Source organism: Pseudogymnoascus destructans (genome assembly GCF_001641265.1).
Source record: "Pseudogymnoascus destructans isolate 20631-21 unplaced genomic scaffold scaffold_7, whole genome shotgun sequence".
In the NCBI taxonomy this organism is placed as follows: domain Eukaryota; kingdom Fungi; phylum Ascomycota; class Leotiomycetes; order Thelebolales; family Thelebolaceae; genus Pseudogymnoascus; species Pseudogymnoascus destructans.
Window position 1 is genome coordinate 1053454 of NW_020167526.1, and position 12818 is coordinate 1066271.

Genomic DNA, 12818 nt, shown 5'->3' on the forward strand with positions numbered 1-12818 from the left:
TAATACATTTACCAAGCCTGGTTAGTCATGGAAAGTCATGGAAATGAGAGAACTACACTCCTTTGGCATAAATAGGATTGCCCTTTCCTTAAGAAAGGGCAAGCAGACAATACAGTAAATCGACTATCACATACTTCCATGTCTTTTCCAAGCTTCCAAGCATTCATCTTGTTACTCCTTGTTTCTGAAAAGTCAGTGAGGTGTTAACCTCTGACTTACCCCTGAGTTCCCAGACTCAACATTTGTTGCAACTTGTCTGAACCACTTCACTACATCACACACCTGATTGCTGCGTTGTGGAATAGTCTAAGCTACGACCCTTTGGCTCTGTTTTCTAAGACAGTGTGTTGCCTTAGTAAATTCATCCCTTCCTTGGGTGGCTAGATTCTCACATCTGGTGCACCCACCATTACACAGCTGTGATCTGCGATTGTAACAGCTTAGGACTAGGATTAGAACTAGGATCAGGATGACTGCATTTAGGACTGGTGACAGTGCTAGGAAGAGGAGGATATACCTAGTGTTTTGGATTAGGAGGCGTTGTTCTCTATAAGAGGAGAGGGAGGAGGAAGAGAGGTAGCGTTGCTACTGCCCTTGCTACTGTCGTTGTCGTTGTTGTCATTGTCATTGTCATTGTCATTGTTGTCGTTGTTAGAGAGAGTGATTACTCTCTAGCGCTTTAGGGAGGGGGTGACAATATGCTACTCCTTCTTACACTATGTGTAACAGGTTGCCAACCATTACAGTGCATTGTATATATAGTGTGTTATGCGTATTCCACTAAGCTAGAATACTATAGTCTTTTTGGCTTAGTAGGATGTAGCGCGAGAGTAACTATACATCGTTACACTATGTATAGGTCAAATCCTAGCGAAGGGAAAGGGGTCCTCTATGTCTGTGTTTACGAGCCCTTAAGCTTTCTTCCATGACCAAAGGACTTTAGCATCATCATTAATGACTTTGATCTAGTTGTTAATAACAGTGTTATACTCTAGGGAGCTCTCCTCCTACCTACTTCCTACTGCTACTAGCTCATCTTTCTGTGTTGCTGTAAGAGATAGACTGTTGCTAATATTAACGTTGTTAACAACATCAATACGGAGGTCGAGTTCAAAAGTCATGTCCTACGCTAAAAAACGCCACGTTGCATTAATACAATTATTCACTCTCGGCCCTCCTTATACTCGTTCCCACCTTCAAGCTCAATAACTATCTTGATATGGCGGGGTATTCTCTCAATCCACGCCTGGATTTGCGCTTGTGGGACGTCCTCCCAACAGCTCTCCCATGACTGTACCCCTTGCGGCCGGCTTTTTGGTGCCCCTTTTCGTGTTGTTCTTCTCTTCATCCACGGCCAACATGGTTCAATCATGTTTAAGTCAGGAGAGTTAGCACACCAGAATAGTCGATTAATATCGTGAATTGAGAATAGCCGCTCCTGGATATAGTGACTATGTGACGGTGTATTGTCTTCTTGCACGACAGTCTGTGGCCGGTCTTTTCTGCACTCTTCTGCGAATGGGAATACCTTTGGAAGGAGAATCTTCTGTTGGTAGTGATACCAGTCTATCCCGCCTCCTTTCCCTCGAGTTAATTTTCCGTTTTTTTGATTCCATCTCCACTATGGTTTTGGTCCTGGTAAATTCTGTAGTCGCATCCGTTGAATCCCATTTGTAATTTCCCATTGCTCACGCATAATTGGCTCTAATTCCTTATTCATCTCTTGAACTTTTAATTCTGCTTCTTCTCTTTCTCGTTTGGTTTCTGGTATCCAACAGTGGCATGGCCCCTTCTTGTCATATGAGAAACATGCCCAAAACATGAACTCAGAGTATCCCTTCCACCATTCTCGAATGCAAGATCGTAAAAATGCCTCTTCAACTTTCTGCCAAATCCAATATCCTCCCCGTCTATGGTTTAAAACAACAGAAGTTTCATCTGACCATATGACATTTTTCCAATCCTCAAGTGTCCAATCTTTGTGGTCAAGGCACCACTTTAGCCATTGTTCTCTCATTCTCTTCATCAATCCAGGCTTCCTCGTCGGTTTCGTTTTCCGATATCCTGCTGTTTTCAAGATTCGCCATATGGTAGTTGAAAAAATATCGAAACTGTTGATACTAAGTTCCCCTGCAATATCAGCGCAAGTTTTCTCACGGCCATATCTATCTCTGCATACTTTCGAAACAGCCTGATTGACTGTTTCCTCTGTCTGTTTTCGAGGGCGTCCAGAGCGAGGGGCGTCTTCTAGCCATTCATCTTGGAGAGAGAATGGCATGTGGTTTGGGTCGAAACCACGCTCAATTGCCCGAGTGTAAATCCGGTTTATCTGTCGAGCAGATACTCCTGTCTTCTCAGCTACTTCAGCTGTTGTCTTCCCTCCGATAGGGGATTTTAAGGTCACGATAAGAGCCCGAGTTGAGAGACTTGTATTTGGCGCCATGATTTGAACGTTCACGTTTACGAGTCACAAAATGAGGGGTTCATAAGATTACCATTTTATGCAAGGCTTGGCACTACTAGCTCGGACACGACTTCTGAACTCGACCTCCGTATCAGCATATAGGTTCCTAAGTGGGCTTAGAGAGGGTGGAAGGAAGTCACTAGGGCTAGTTACTTAGCCCCAATTCACATTATTTGTAGCCATAGTTAGTATATAGAGAGTATAACTATAGATAATATATATATTATCTTACGTCGTTAGAGTAGAGCCTCTGCTAAGGCTGGCTCTACTTTTTTACACTAATCTACATGTAGGCATGTCTAGGTATGACCTTACAGAGCATAATTATGCTACGTGAGGACATACTTACATATGCTTGGCAGCAAGGTGGCGCCCGCTGGCATGGGGGTATTACAGGAGCTAGAGGGGGTTGTGCAGATCTTACTGCTAACGGTATGTAATCATGTTATGTTCTCCCAGCTGAAACCCTCTAATAGAGGATTTCCATAATTATTTTAACAATCATACGACGCGAAAGAGAATAACACGAGGACACGAAGAGCAACGTAACATTCCTCAATTAATAGGGGCTTCTAATTGGACTACTCTACTACGTACAGGGGTAGCGACGATCATCACCCTACACGAGTACGTCGCCTACCCCAAAATGGCATAAATCGAGGCTGAGCAATGGAATACAACAAAGAGTCATACTCGAGTCGAGGTAAAGAGATGGGATCATGGCACTTATACTGGCCATTTTCGGGGGCAGGTGGCTTTGTCCCAATATCTCTTTCGTTATTCACATATTATATTTGAGGCCAAGCGGGTAAAGAAAGTGATTCTTGAAGCACATATTGCTACATTTTAAAATCGTTTGTGGCGCAGATACTGAAAATCAAATGCCTATATTTAGCGACGAGGAGCTCGTGGAGCTCAGTCTCCTCCGCGCCAACGAGATTGATGAGCTCGTTAAACACGGCCTGATCGATGCCTCCCACCGGTTCGACGAAGACCTCCTTGGTATCCTTGTCTTATCATACCCAGAACTAACGATCTCGCTGCACACCGGGCCAACATACCCCGCCGAGCAGCTACAAGTCGAGATTGAGAATATCTCGCTGCCTCGTCGTGCCGTGGACGAGCTGCGCAATGCAACACGGGAGATAGTGGCACGGGATGCAGATACGAACAACTATGAGGGATGGGGCAGAAGAGCTCATAGTGGTGATTTTGGGGTTTTTGAATTTGAAATGACCGCATTTCACGTGGCCCGGAGGGCCTTTGAGCACCTCGAGAGTTATCGAGACTCGATTATGGCACCCCGAGAAGAAAGCGAGGAGGATCGAGCAGGTGCCAAGTATGCTGTATCAAACATTGTTAAGACAGCTATGAACTAACCTAGAAACAGGTTTAAAAATGACCTAGTCTCTGACAAGGGTATCGACTTATCATCTATCACCATCGACAGAAAGGCATCCGATGTCCTGGGTAAATTGCCAGATGAGATCTGCTCCCTCGTCCCCCCTTTCTTCCGGATACTGCATGTGGAGAGCGTCCTCCGTAATAATCTCTATTCCAAATTTCTAGCACGCCAAAACGAGATCCGCGACCAACTTTCGGCACTGCCACGGGCTGAGCTCATGGCCTGCATCTACAAGAATAAAAACACTAGGCGTGACACGGTCGAGGAGCTAGTCGAGCATATCGCCGCTCCGAAACTTACCTTCCACGGCACCAGCAACAGTTTCGTCCCCTCCATCGTACAGAACGGTTTTCTCGCGCCGGGCGCCATAAACCCCACGAGCGGCGAAGCGCTTCCCGTGCGCTGCGGAAGTACCTACGGCCGCGGTATCTACTCCTCTCCTTCGGCCGAGTTCTCTCTCTCCTATTCCGGCTCCGAGGCTCAACCCACTGCACCAGACGGCTTCTGGGGCTTGAAGCTGCTCGTCTGCGCAACGCTCATGGGCCGCTCGGCACAGATGCTCCATGACGACCAGTGGTGGACGCGGAGTGAGCCATATCCAGGCGCCCATAGCCACGTCGGCAATGGGTACGAATACGTCGTATTCAACAGCGCCCAAATACTGCCGTGCTACGTAATTCACCTTGACTGGGGAGTAGATAGCAGGCATTTCTTCGCGGATATACTCGAGGACAAGGCAAGCTTTGTAGCAAAGGCAAAACAGCACCCGAAGCTCTTGAACGAGCCGATGGCGCCTGGGGATAGGCAGCGGGCGAAGGAGGCGCTGGTCGCCAAGGCCTCGAAGTATTTCCCGTACGGGTATGGACCGGCGACAGGGACGTCATTTGTGGTTGAGGACGTAGGTGAGGTGGACGAGGATGAGGAGGATTATGGGGAGTACCAGCGTGACAGGATCGATAAGACGCATGAAGAGAGCAACTTTTGGAAGTGGAGTGATAACCCCGCGGGGTCGGAGATGGACGAGTACACCCGCGCGCGGCTTGGGAAGATAAGGGGGAGGAATAAAGATTAGACGGCCAGTATAAAGTCTGGATAAGGTTTTGAATAACAGTCACCTAGGTAAAAGGACAGTCTTCAAAATCTATTTCTCATTTGAGGTATTTATAGCAAATATGAATAAATTCGCTTATTGTCAATATATACTACTTGTTCAACCACGTCCATCATCCCGCCTCCTCGCAGGCCTCTCCTTTGCATCCTTTAAAATCTCATCATAAAAGCTATAGAACGATGTATCCCTCCTCACTATCCCTTGGTCGTGTTTGGCTTCTTCTCCACGCGAATTCGGCCGCCTTCTGTTATCGGATCCCCTAATCAATGACCCCCGCCTTCCTCTCCCCGCCAAATCCTCGTCGCCCACTATCGTCGGTATGGTTTCCTTTGGTTTCTCTTCTCGCGCAACATTATCAGAAAGCGCGGTTTCGGCCGTGTTATTGTATGCCACGCGCAGATCGGAGGGGTTCCACTCGTCTTGCGGCCCCCTCGGCGTCGATTCTAGATTCTTTCTCCTCACGAGGCGATTTTTAGTGCGCAGAGACATCGCAGTTTGTAACACGCTCTGCACCTCGGCCTCCTGGCTCGTATATACTGGCGACTCGTCCACTCTCGCACGGTGCTCCACGGATGGAAGTCGTAGCTCAAGGGCACTTTCACTGGTCTGCGCCTTCGCGTTCTTGGTCGGTATTTGCGGCAGCGGAATCGTCGGCGCCGGGCCGGGGTCTTGACCAAATATACTCACTGGCTTCCTGGGTTTTGTTGCACTGTTTGGAGTTGGCAGTTGGTTAGTGTTGTTTTCAAACCCACAGTTTTTAGCAGCTACCTTCACAATCCTCAGCGGTAGTATCGGCTCGATCTCTCCATCAAAGGGGAAGTCTACGTACCTCGTGACAGGCCTCTTGAATTCTTCCTCGCAGTTTGAGCACAATCCTCTTGGCCCTGCTGGGCATTTCCTCTTGCACAACCTGCACACAACCTCTGCATCCATCCACACACCCTTATTCTCCGGGATCGGTCGTCTTCTGCAAGCAACCCCGGAGGAATCGAGGCAGAGATCGGAACTGTGGATTGAGGACGTGAAACTAGAAACGGGGCTTAGAATTGTTTCTGTATGATGGAAGGGTGGTGGAAGAGGCTCCCCTATGCAGTAGAAGCTTTCGTCATCATCGTCGGGGTAGATGGCATCGTTGCCGCGATGGGAGAAGCTATGAACTGTCTTCTCGGCACTGCGGCGGATGGCGGAGGTAATCGTTCTCCTTGTCGAATCGAGGAGGTCGGCGGAGAAAGCTAGGCTTGAGAGGGCGGAACGGCGGTGACCACCCTCGGGGAGGCCGGCTGAATTTGCATTGTTCGAAAGTGCAGGGTGATGAGGGACTGCAAGGCGGTTTGCGCTGTTGTGGGAATAGGGAGGTATGGATGTGTATTTGTGTTGTGGGGATACAGAAGAGGAAAAATTGGGAGGGGAGATCTCGGGGGGGTTCCAGAAGGATGTGCCAATGGGCCCAGATATGGTGGCCCAGGTAAGTGGATGCGGTCTTGCTGATGCCCGAAGGTTTTCCAACACAGACTTGGATGGGGGAATGACACGCTCCAATTCTCCCAAGACGATTGCCGCGTGTTTTTGGCGCATGTCTGCGACAGAAGGCTCATCCCCATTTGGATATAATGAATATCTTCTGGGAGAGCCGCCCCCTGCCCCGGAGTGGTTCTCGCGCCCGAAACTACCACCACCCGGTAACCTCGGGGCTGAGGACTCCCGTGAGCCGCCTGGGTAATTGCCTGGCGGGCTTTGGAATATGGCATTGCTGGGTGGCAGAGTCAGGTCAGATGGCCTTCGTCTTTGCTTGTGCCGTCTTCTACCTCTCTCCTTCTCAGCCTGCTTCTCTGCTTGAATGACTCCTGGCCATAGGTCATCTCGCAGGGAATTTTTATGAGTCCTGAATCGTCTTTTTGACCCTACTTGTATGATTTGCGAGGGATATGGCTTCATATCGATGAACCCTTGTTTGGAATTTCCATATAATCTTTCTCGAAGGTAGTCTCTAGCCAACTGTGTAGCCGAGCCAGGACCAGGTTCGGCCCTGCCACTCCCATATGACGCACTATGATTTTTTAATTTTGATGACATTTTTTCCACGTTTTCTCAGTTGAGATATGCGGCTTTGGTGTAAAGTGATGTGTTGTGATTATTGTTAGGTTTTATTTCGCAAGAACTTCTGTGGAAGCGCAGAACAGGAAACGGTCATTATATAAGGAAACGGGGGATGAGAAAAGGACAAAAAGAAGACTTGGTGACTATAAAAGAAAGGAATCAAACTTGAAGGTCTTTGTGCTTTTTCTGCAAAGAATCAAAGGGCCATTGTCTGATGTTTGTCTCGTCCCTTATACACATTGTTTGGAAGACATCGGGTGGTTGTGGTTGTGACTGGAAGTGTTTGTTCTGAAAATAGACGTCTTTGATTCGAATATCCGCATGAATAAAAATGTCTTGCCATGTGCCCCATTGGAACTTCAACAAAGAAATTGGTGGCAGGAAATAATATTGGCACCACATCCTTACCACATGGGGGTATGCTGCATGCTCAGGAACGAGCTGGTGCACCCGTAAAAACCCTTATAAACTCAGCCATATATATATAAAATGTGTGTCATTGGCGTAGGTATTGATAGCGGCGACTATTCCATTGTCTATAAATGTTGTTTATGTAAAGTCCCTTCTTTCATGGGTCGTGGAGTATCGTGTATATATGTATGAAACCTCTGCGCCCCGTTCTTTGAAGTCGAGAATCTGTCTCGCTTCTATGTCGTTAATGTATCAAGCAATCTTCTCAACCTTTAATAACCCCTTATCTTGCCCTTCCAAGCCAACAAACCCATCGTTTTCTATCCTCTTCTTCCATTTCGTACTCTCATATCTCGCTAAAATGATGGTCATGCGAAGTATAACGCCGTCACTAGATTCGTGTTCATCGACCCCTTCTGGTACTGGTGTGCATGTCCACCTCCCAAAAGCCCAGTTGAGAATGTATCTTGATGGCCCACTTGCTGCTTCGGTGACCGCAACATCCGCATCAGATCCGGGAATTGGCCTGGCTGCAGTAAAAAGTGCCTTTATGCGGTATACTTCATCCTTCGGCGCTCTTTGCAGTAATTTCGTGAGATTAATTGTGTCCACAGTTGTATCACTCTCTCCAGATGTCAGCGTCACTGACAGAACTTCAACCTCACTTTGGTGATGTTCTTTGTTCGTGCCTCCATGGCTATGTGCATGCTCTGAAGTCTCCTCACCGAGCTCCCTTGCCAAGCTAACATCAATGCCAAATATAACGCCTTGCGGCACGCTTCCTTTGTCACTCTTGACCCAAGCAACTTCCACACCCTCCATATCTCCCAGCCTATCAAGGCACTCGTCGAATCTCCTTTCTCCGGCCGCTTCCCATTTATTAAACACAATCAGATCCGTGAATTTCGCCTGCAGCTTCGCGGTATAACTCGTATCTTCGTAGCCCTTCCAGTTCTCAACATCGATGACGGTCACCACACCATCAAGCGCATATCGACCTTTCGTCTCCCGCGCCAGCCTATTCACCTCCATGGCCAGTGTCGCGGGAAAAGCAGAGCCAGAAGTCTCAATGACAACGCGATCAAGGCCTGGTACGGATTCGCGCAGCTCCTCTAGCGCTGGGCCGAGCTGCCCGACAAGGTTGCAGCATATGCAGCCATTCAGCATTTCCCGGACGCCAGAGATTGCATTGGAAGAGGCGAGCTGCGAGTCGATTGCTAGATCGCCGAACTCGTTCTTGAGCAGCGCCAGCTTGTAGTCGGGGTTGAGAGCTTTGAGCTGGGGGATCAGGGAGAGAAGTAGCGTGGTTTTGCCACTTCCTAGGAACCCCGTCACGAGAGTTATGGGGATGGGCGCCATTGTAAGTTGCTCAGAGTATACTGATGTAGAAAGATCTTCAGCCGTGGAACTTGGTGGGGGAACTTTGGCGGGGGAAGTTGATCTCGATAGGATCTTATCTAATCTATTTGTTATCGCCAGATACCAACGTCATTGGTTGCATCGCAGCTGCACCAAACCACAAAGGGGTCCATCAGCCTTTAGATGGCATACTCGTCGTTGCTATTGTGGCTACAGGTGTGTTCTAGCTATATTGAAACTTCATTTCAGGTAAATATACATTCTTGCAAAAAGCCAGGTGGGTTTGGATCTTTACGACCATGACCGGTCTCAATCCTATATGTGACGTCACCTCCAGCGAAGCTCGAGGTGTATCTTCCATGCAGTGAAGGACAGTTGCTACCTCTTAATTATACCGTGCAGAGCAACGTGTGAAATGTGAGTAGCGATGACTCCCACCAAGACCGGTTGCTAATCTGTTGGCTCTACAGAGTCCGAAAATGTCCCGCCAGCCATGCACCGTCGAGTGCCTTAGGTCTACTGCATCGGAAGCTACCCATACTGTTGCTGAAATACTTGATCCGTAGAAGAGCGCCTCGAAATGGAGACAAGAAGAACCCCTAGACGGTTCTCGAAGACTTCCGTCGCAAGACAAGGACTATAAGAAGCAGTTAGATGGGGCTGCAACAAATGAACGAAGGAGTCGGGAAGAAAGCATTGTAGAAAAAGGTAACTAAACCCACAGGTGGAACGATAGCTGTATATGTGCTGACCACCAACACAGCGGCGTCCTACATTCCTGGGGTTTCGATAGTCCAATCTGCAATCCAAGGCAAGCACGGGGCATCAACGAGCGAAGCGAAGGTTGAAGATGTTGGGAAGCCTCTAACAAGGCCCGCAAATGACGTCCAAGTTGAAGAGTTCTTAAAAGAACAATGTAGAAGCAGGAGTACAGATGAAGACACACCAAAACCAGACGAAGGTTAGGGCTAGATATAATTATCAACAAACGAGTGCGGCCGCTGAAGTTCGTATTTTTGCCATGGGGCATTATGAGGTGTTATGAGACATGTAAGAGCATTTATATTTCTTTATGGCTACCTATTCCATCTAAAAGTCCGAATAGGGACTGCAGAAGGATTACGTATAAACAGCGACTATAATCAAAAGAAAGATTCCCTAGTTACGCATTGGTTATTGTTTATTATCGTTTATTGAGAAGCAGTTACGACCTTATGATGTCTCAGTCGACGTTTCTGTTTTTTGATGATTCCCATGAGGCAATACAAGAAATGTTTTTATTGCACCTTCTTTGGCTATGAGTAAGCTTTGCGAGGAAGGAGCTACTTGACCAACGATGAGCAACCTTGGTCCCTTCATCGTATTGTCGCGTGGACTGGGAAGAGTGTGCAGACATGAAGAAGGAAATTCTGATGGACCAAAACTTCTGTGGACTTGGCGAGCAGATTTATCCAGGGTGGATGGGAGTACATGGGATCCTTATACCTCCAGTTGTTCAACATTAGCCGATGTTCATAATTGAACCGTTGTGTACGATCTCACAAGCTTCACCGAACCGATCACCCACCAAGCCTTGCCAGAACTGGGTAGGTTACCAACACCCCTTCAGCATCTCATCTTCATTACCGTACTTCAAGCTGCCAATCTAATACTCGCAGCACTCTCGCAAATGCCCCTGTATGACTGCGATCCCATGGATCTCCCAATGACCTCTGAGCGGGCTGAGCAATTGGGAAAACTACCTCGACCATGAGAAACAAGCAGAGCTCGATGCTTCCACCTACGAAGAAAGCGAAAATGAGTCACAAGAGCAGCTCCTTGGGTGGTGAGTGGCTCGCGCTTGAGTAGATTGATTTCAGAACACCCAGACCCAAGTGGTGGCAGCGGGAGGAGCGTCTGATATTGGTGTAGCTGAGCGGAAGGCGCGCGAGGCGGGCTCGGTGACCGGCTAGGAGTTAGTGATGTCTCGATGGATGCAAAGGAGAAGGAGCGAATGATGCAGCATCCACTACGACTAGTATGGCCGTAGCTGCCGAAAACCCAACATCTCCCTCCATTGATGGTGCAATCCACTGAGCTGAGAGAACACAAAGAACGAAGATTCAAACAAGTTCCCCAGCATCTTTTTCAACAATCTGCAAACGGGGCCCTTTCATAAAGCGAGAATCCGATAGTGACTATACTAAGCTGCCAGAGGGAAGACCCATCGAGCCTGCGGATATAGTGGTTGAGGAACTCAAACAGAACCGCGCGCGAAATATTAACCCACGATGAGTGCGGCTTCGAACAATCCTGGGGATGGTGGCATGGGCAACCTGGGAACTGGCGCGGGGGGGTCGGACAAGGGTGACGGTAAGGCAATCATGGACGATCCAGACTCTGTTACTGACTCGTTGGTAGACCAGAAACCGACTCGTAATAGACCAGGCCGTGGGACACGAAAAATGAAAAACGTGTTTCGGGATATGAAGGCAATGTCCCGGGAGTTGAACCGTTCACTCAGGAGCCGAGGAAGTGATGAAGTAGTGGAGGGCACTGTGGAAGAAATGCACCATCCTAATATCGGTAGCAGTGGACCGGGCGTGCCAGCAACTGAAGAGGCGGACGACATCGTCGGAACATCTACGGAAGCAGCGCGGGATATCGTAACCTCCAACCCCGGCGTTGACGTGGAGAACCGTGCAGGTCCCAGTAGGAGGAGGACAGAGTGCTCATCTCAGGAGGAGGCTGTAGCTGCTGAGGCTGTGGATGTATATCGAGATTATTATCGGAGAGTGGTAGCCTATAATGAGAACCCTTCGGCAGCACCAACTATGCTGGTGGTGGCTCACGATCCGATTCTGCTTGCTCGATTCCCTGGAATGGGTCCAATAAAGCCGGCGAAACCCAGAAATGAAATAGAAGAAAGGAGAGCTAAAGAGCAATCAAGGCCACGCAGGTGGGACAAAGTGCGCGTTAAAGATTTTGCAGAAATCGCAGAGAATAAAGCAGCCTACCATAAGGCCAAGGCTGCTGAGGAGGCCGGACCGGAGGGCCAGCCGCCGAGCAGGGAACCTGATTTGAGACACTTCGACCCGAGTTCCGAAGCACAAACGTCGCTCCGGAGGTCGGAGGAAAGGAGAAGGGACGAGAAGCGAAAGTCTGATGAAAGGAGGTCGAGAGAACAATCCGGCGAAGAACCTCCGAAATGGCCAACTGTTAGATCTCTGATCCCTCCTGACTCTCCGGCTCCTGCAGGGCCCGTGATTCCTCCTGGGTCTCAGATATCTCGTGGGCCTCAAGGCCCTGCTATGTTTTCAGCGCCCGCTGAGCCTGGAACCCCTTCTAAGGATCCGGCGCCTGTCGAACCTGTTGAGCCTGTCGAGCCTGGCGCCTCTGATGAACCGGGAAAACCTACTGAGCCTGTTGCTGAGCCTGTTGACCCTGGCGCCTCTGGTGAACCAGTAAAGCCTACCGATCCTGTTGAGCTTGTCGAGCCTGACGCCTCTGGTGAACCGGGAAAGCCCACTGAGACTCCTGAGAACGATGAAGAAGGAGACAGATCAGGAAGGAAAAGGAAGTGGTGTTGTTTATGAGAAAGAAGATGGAAGATGGTATTTGGGAAGTCGGATGGGGTGGCACATACAGAGTTATGAGCAGCATGGAGTTGGGTTATTACCTTTGGCGCGCACTGATGGATGCGTGGGCCTGTTTAGATTGGCCTCGACAGCAATAAGTAAGGGATAAGATGCACTGTAGCATTAACAGCATTACAGATAAGCGTTTTCAAATAAAATCTCCTTTTACCAACCTATTTCCTATTGCTATTGATATAGTGTATGCGCCTAGCGATATACTCGAATTCTCACCCACTAACTATTTTACAATACTCACATCATATACTATTCCCCCTTGTATGATTGTAACGACCCGCAAAAGTATTGCCAGAGCTTGGCAGGATCGCTCACCAGAACTGAAAGAAGCAGTAAAAA

The 12818-nt window shown here is 48.6% G+C and overlaps 5 protein-coding genes across 5 annotated transcripts; 3 read left to right on the forward strand and 2 right to left on the reverse strand.

Moving 5' to 3' along the window:
• Positions 1 to 3345: 3345 nt before the first annotated feature.
• On the forward strand, positions 3346 to 4941 carry VC83_03043 (uncharacterized protein; the record flags this gene model as incomplete). Its single annotated transcript, XM_024466692.1, has 2 exons — positions 3346 to 3803; positions 3855 to 4941. The coding sequence occupies 2 exons, from the start codon at positions 3346 to 3348 to the stop codon at positions 4939 to 4941; spliced, it is 1545 nt and encodes a 514-aa protein (XP_024325203.1).
• A 138-nt stretch (positions 4942 to 5079) lies between these two features.
• On the reverse strand, positions 5080 to 7053 carry VC83_03044 (uncharacterized protein; the record flags this gene model as incomplete). The annotated part of the gene is made up of 1 exon (XM_024466693.1): positions 5080 to 7053. One exon carries the CDS (start codon positions 7051 to 7053, stop codon positions 5080 to 5082), a length of 1974 nt encoding a protein of 657 aa, XP_024325204.1.
• A 687-nt stretch (positions 7054 to 7740) lies between these two features.
• VC83_03045 (uncharacterized protein) lies at positions 7741 to 8847 on the reverse strand (the record flags this gene model as incomplete). Its single annotated transcript, XM_024466694.1, has 1 exon — positions 7741 to 8847. The coding sequence occupies one exon, from the start codon at positions 8845 to 8847 to the stop codon at positions 7741 to 7743; it is 1107 nt and encodes a 368-aa protein (XP_024325205.1).
• Positions 8848 to 9326: 479 nt separating this feature from the next.
• VC83_03046 (uncharacterized protein) lies at positions 9327 to 9813 on the forward strand (the record flags this gene model as incomplete). The annotated part of the gene is made up of 3 exons (XM_024466695.1): positions 9327 to 9347; positions 9414 to 9555; positions 9611 to 9813. 3 exons carry the CDS (start codon positions 9327 to 9329, stop codon positions 9811 to 9813), a joined length of 366 nt encoding a protein of 121 aa, XP_024325206.1.
• Positions 9814 to 11117: 1304 nt separating this feature from the next.
• VC83_03047 (uncharacterized protein) lies at positions 11118 to 12422 on the forward strand (the record flags this gene model as incomplete). The annotated part of the gene is made up of 2 exons (XM_024466696.1): positions 11118 to 11199; positions 11248 to 12422. The coding sequence occupies 2 exons, from the start codon at positions 11118 to 11120 to the stop codon at positions 12420 to 12422; spliced, it is 1257 nt and encodes a 418-aa protein (XP_024325207.1).
• Between the last annotated feature and the right edge of the window lie 396 nt (positions 12423 to 12818).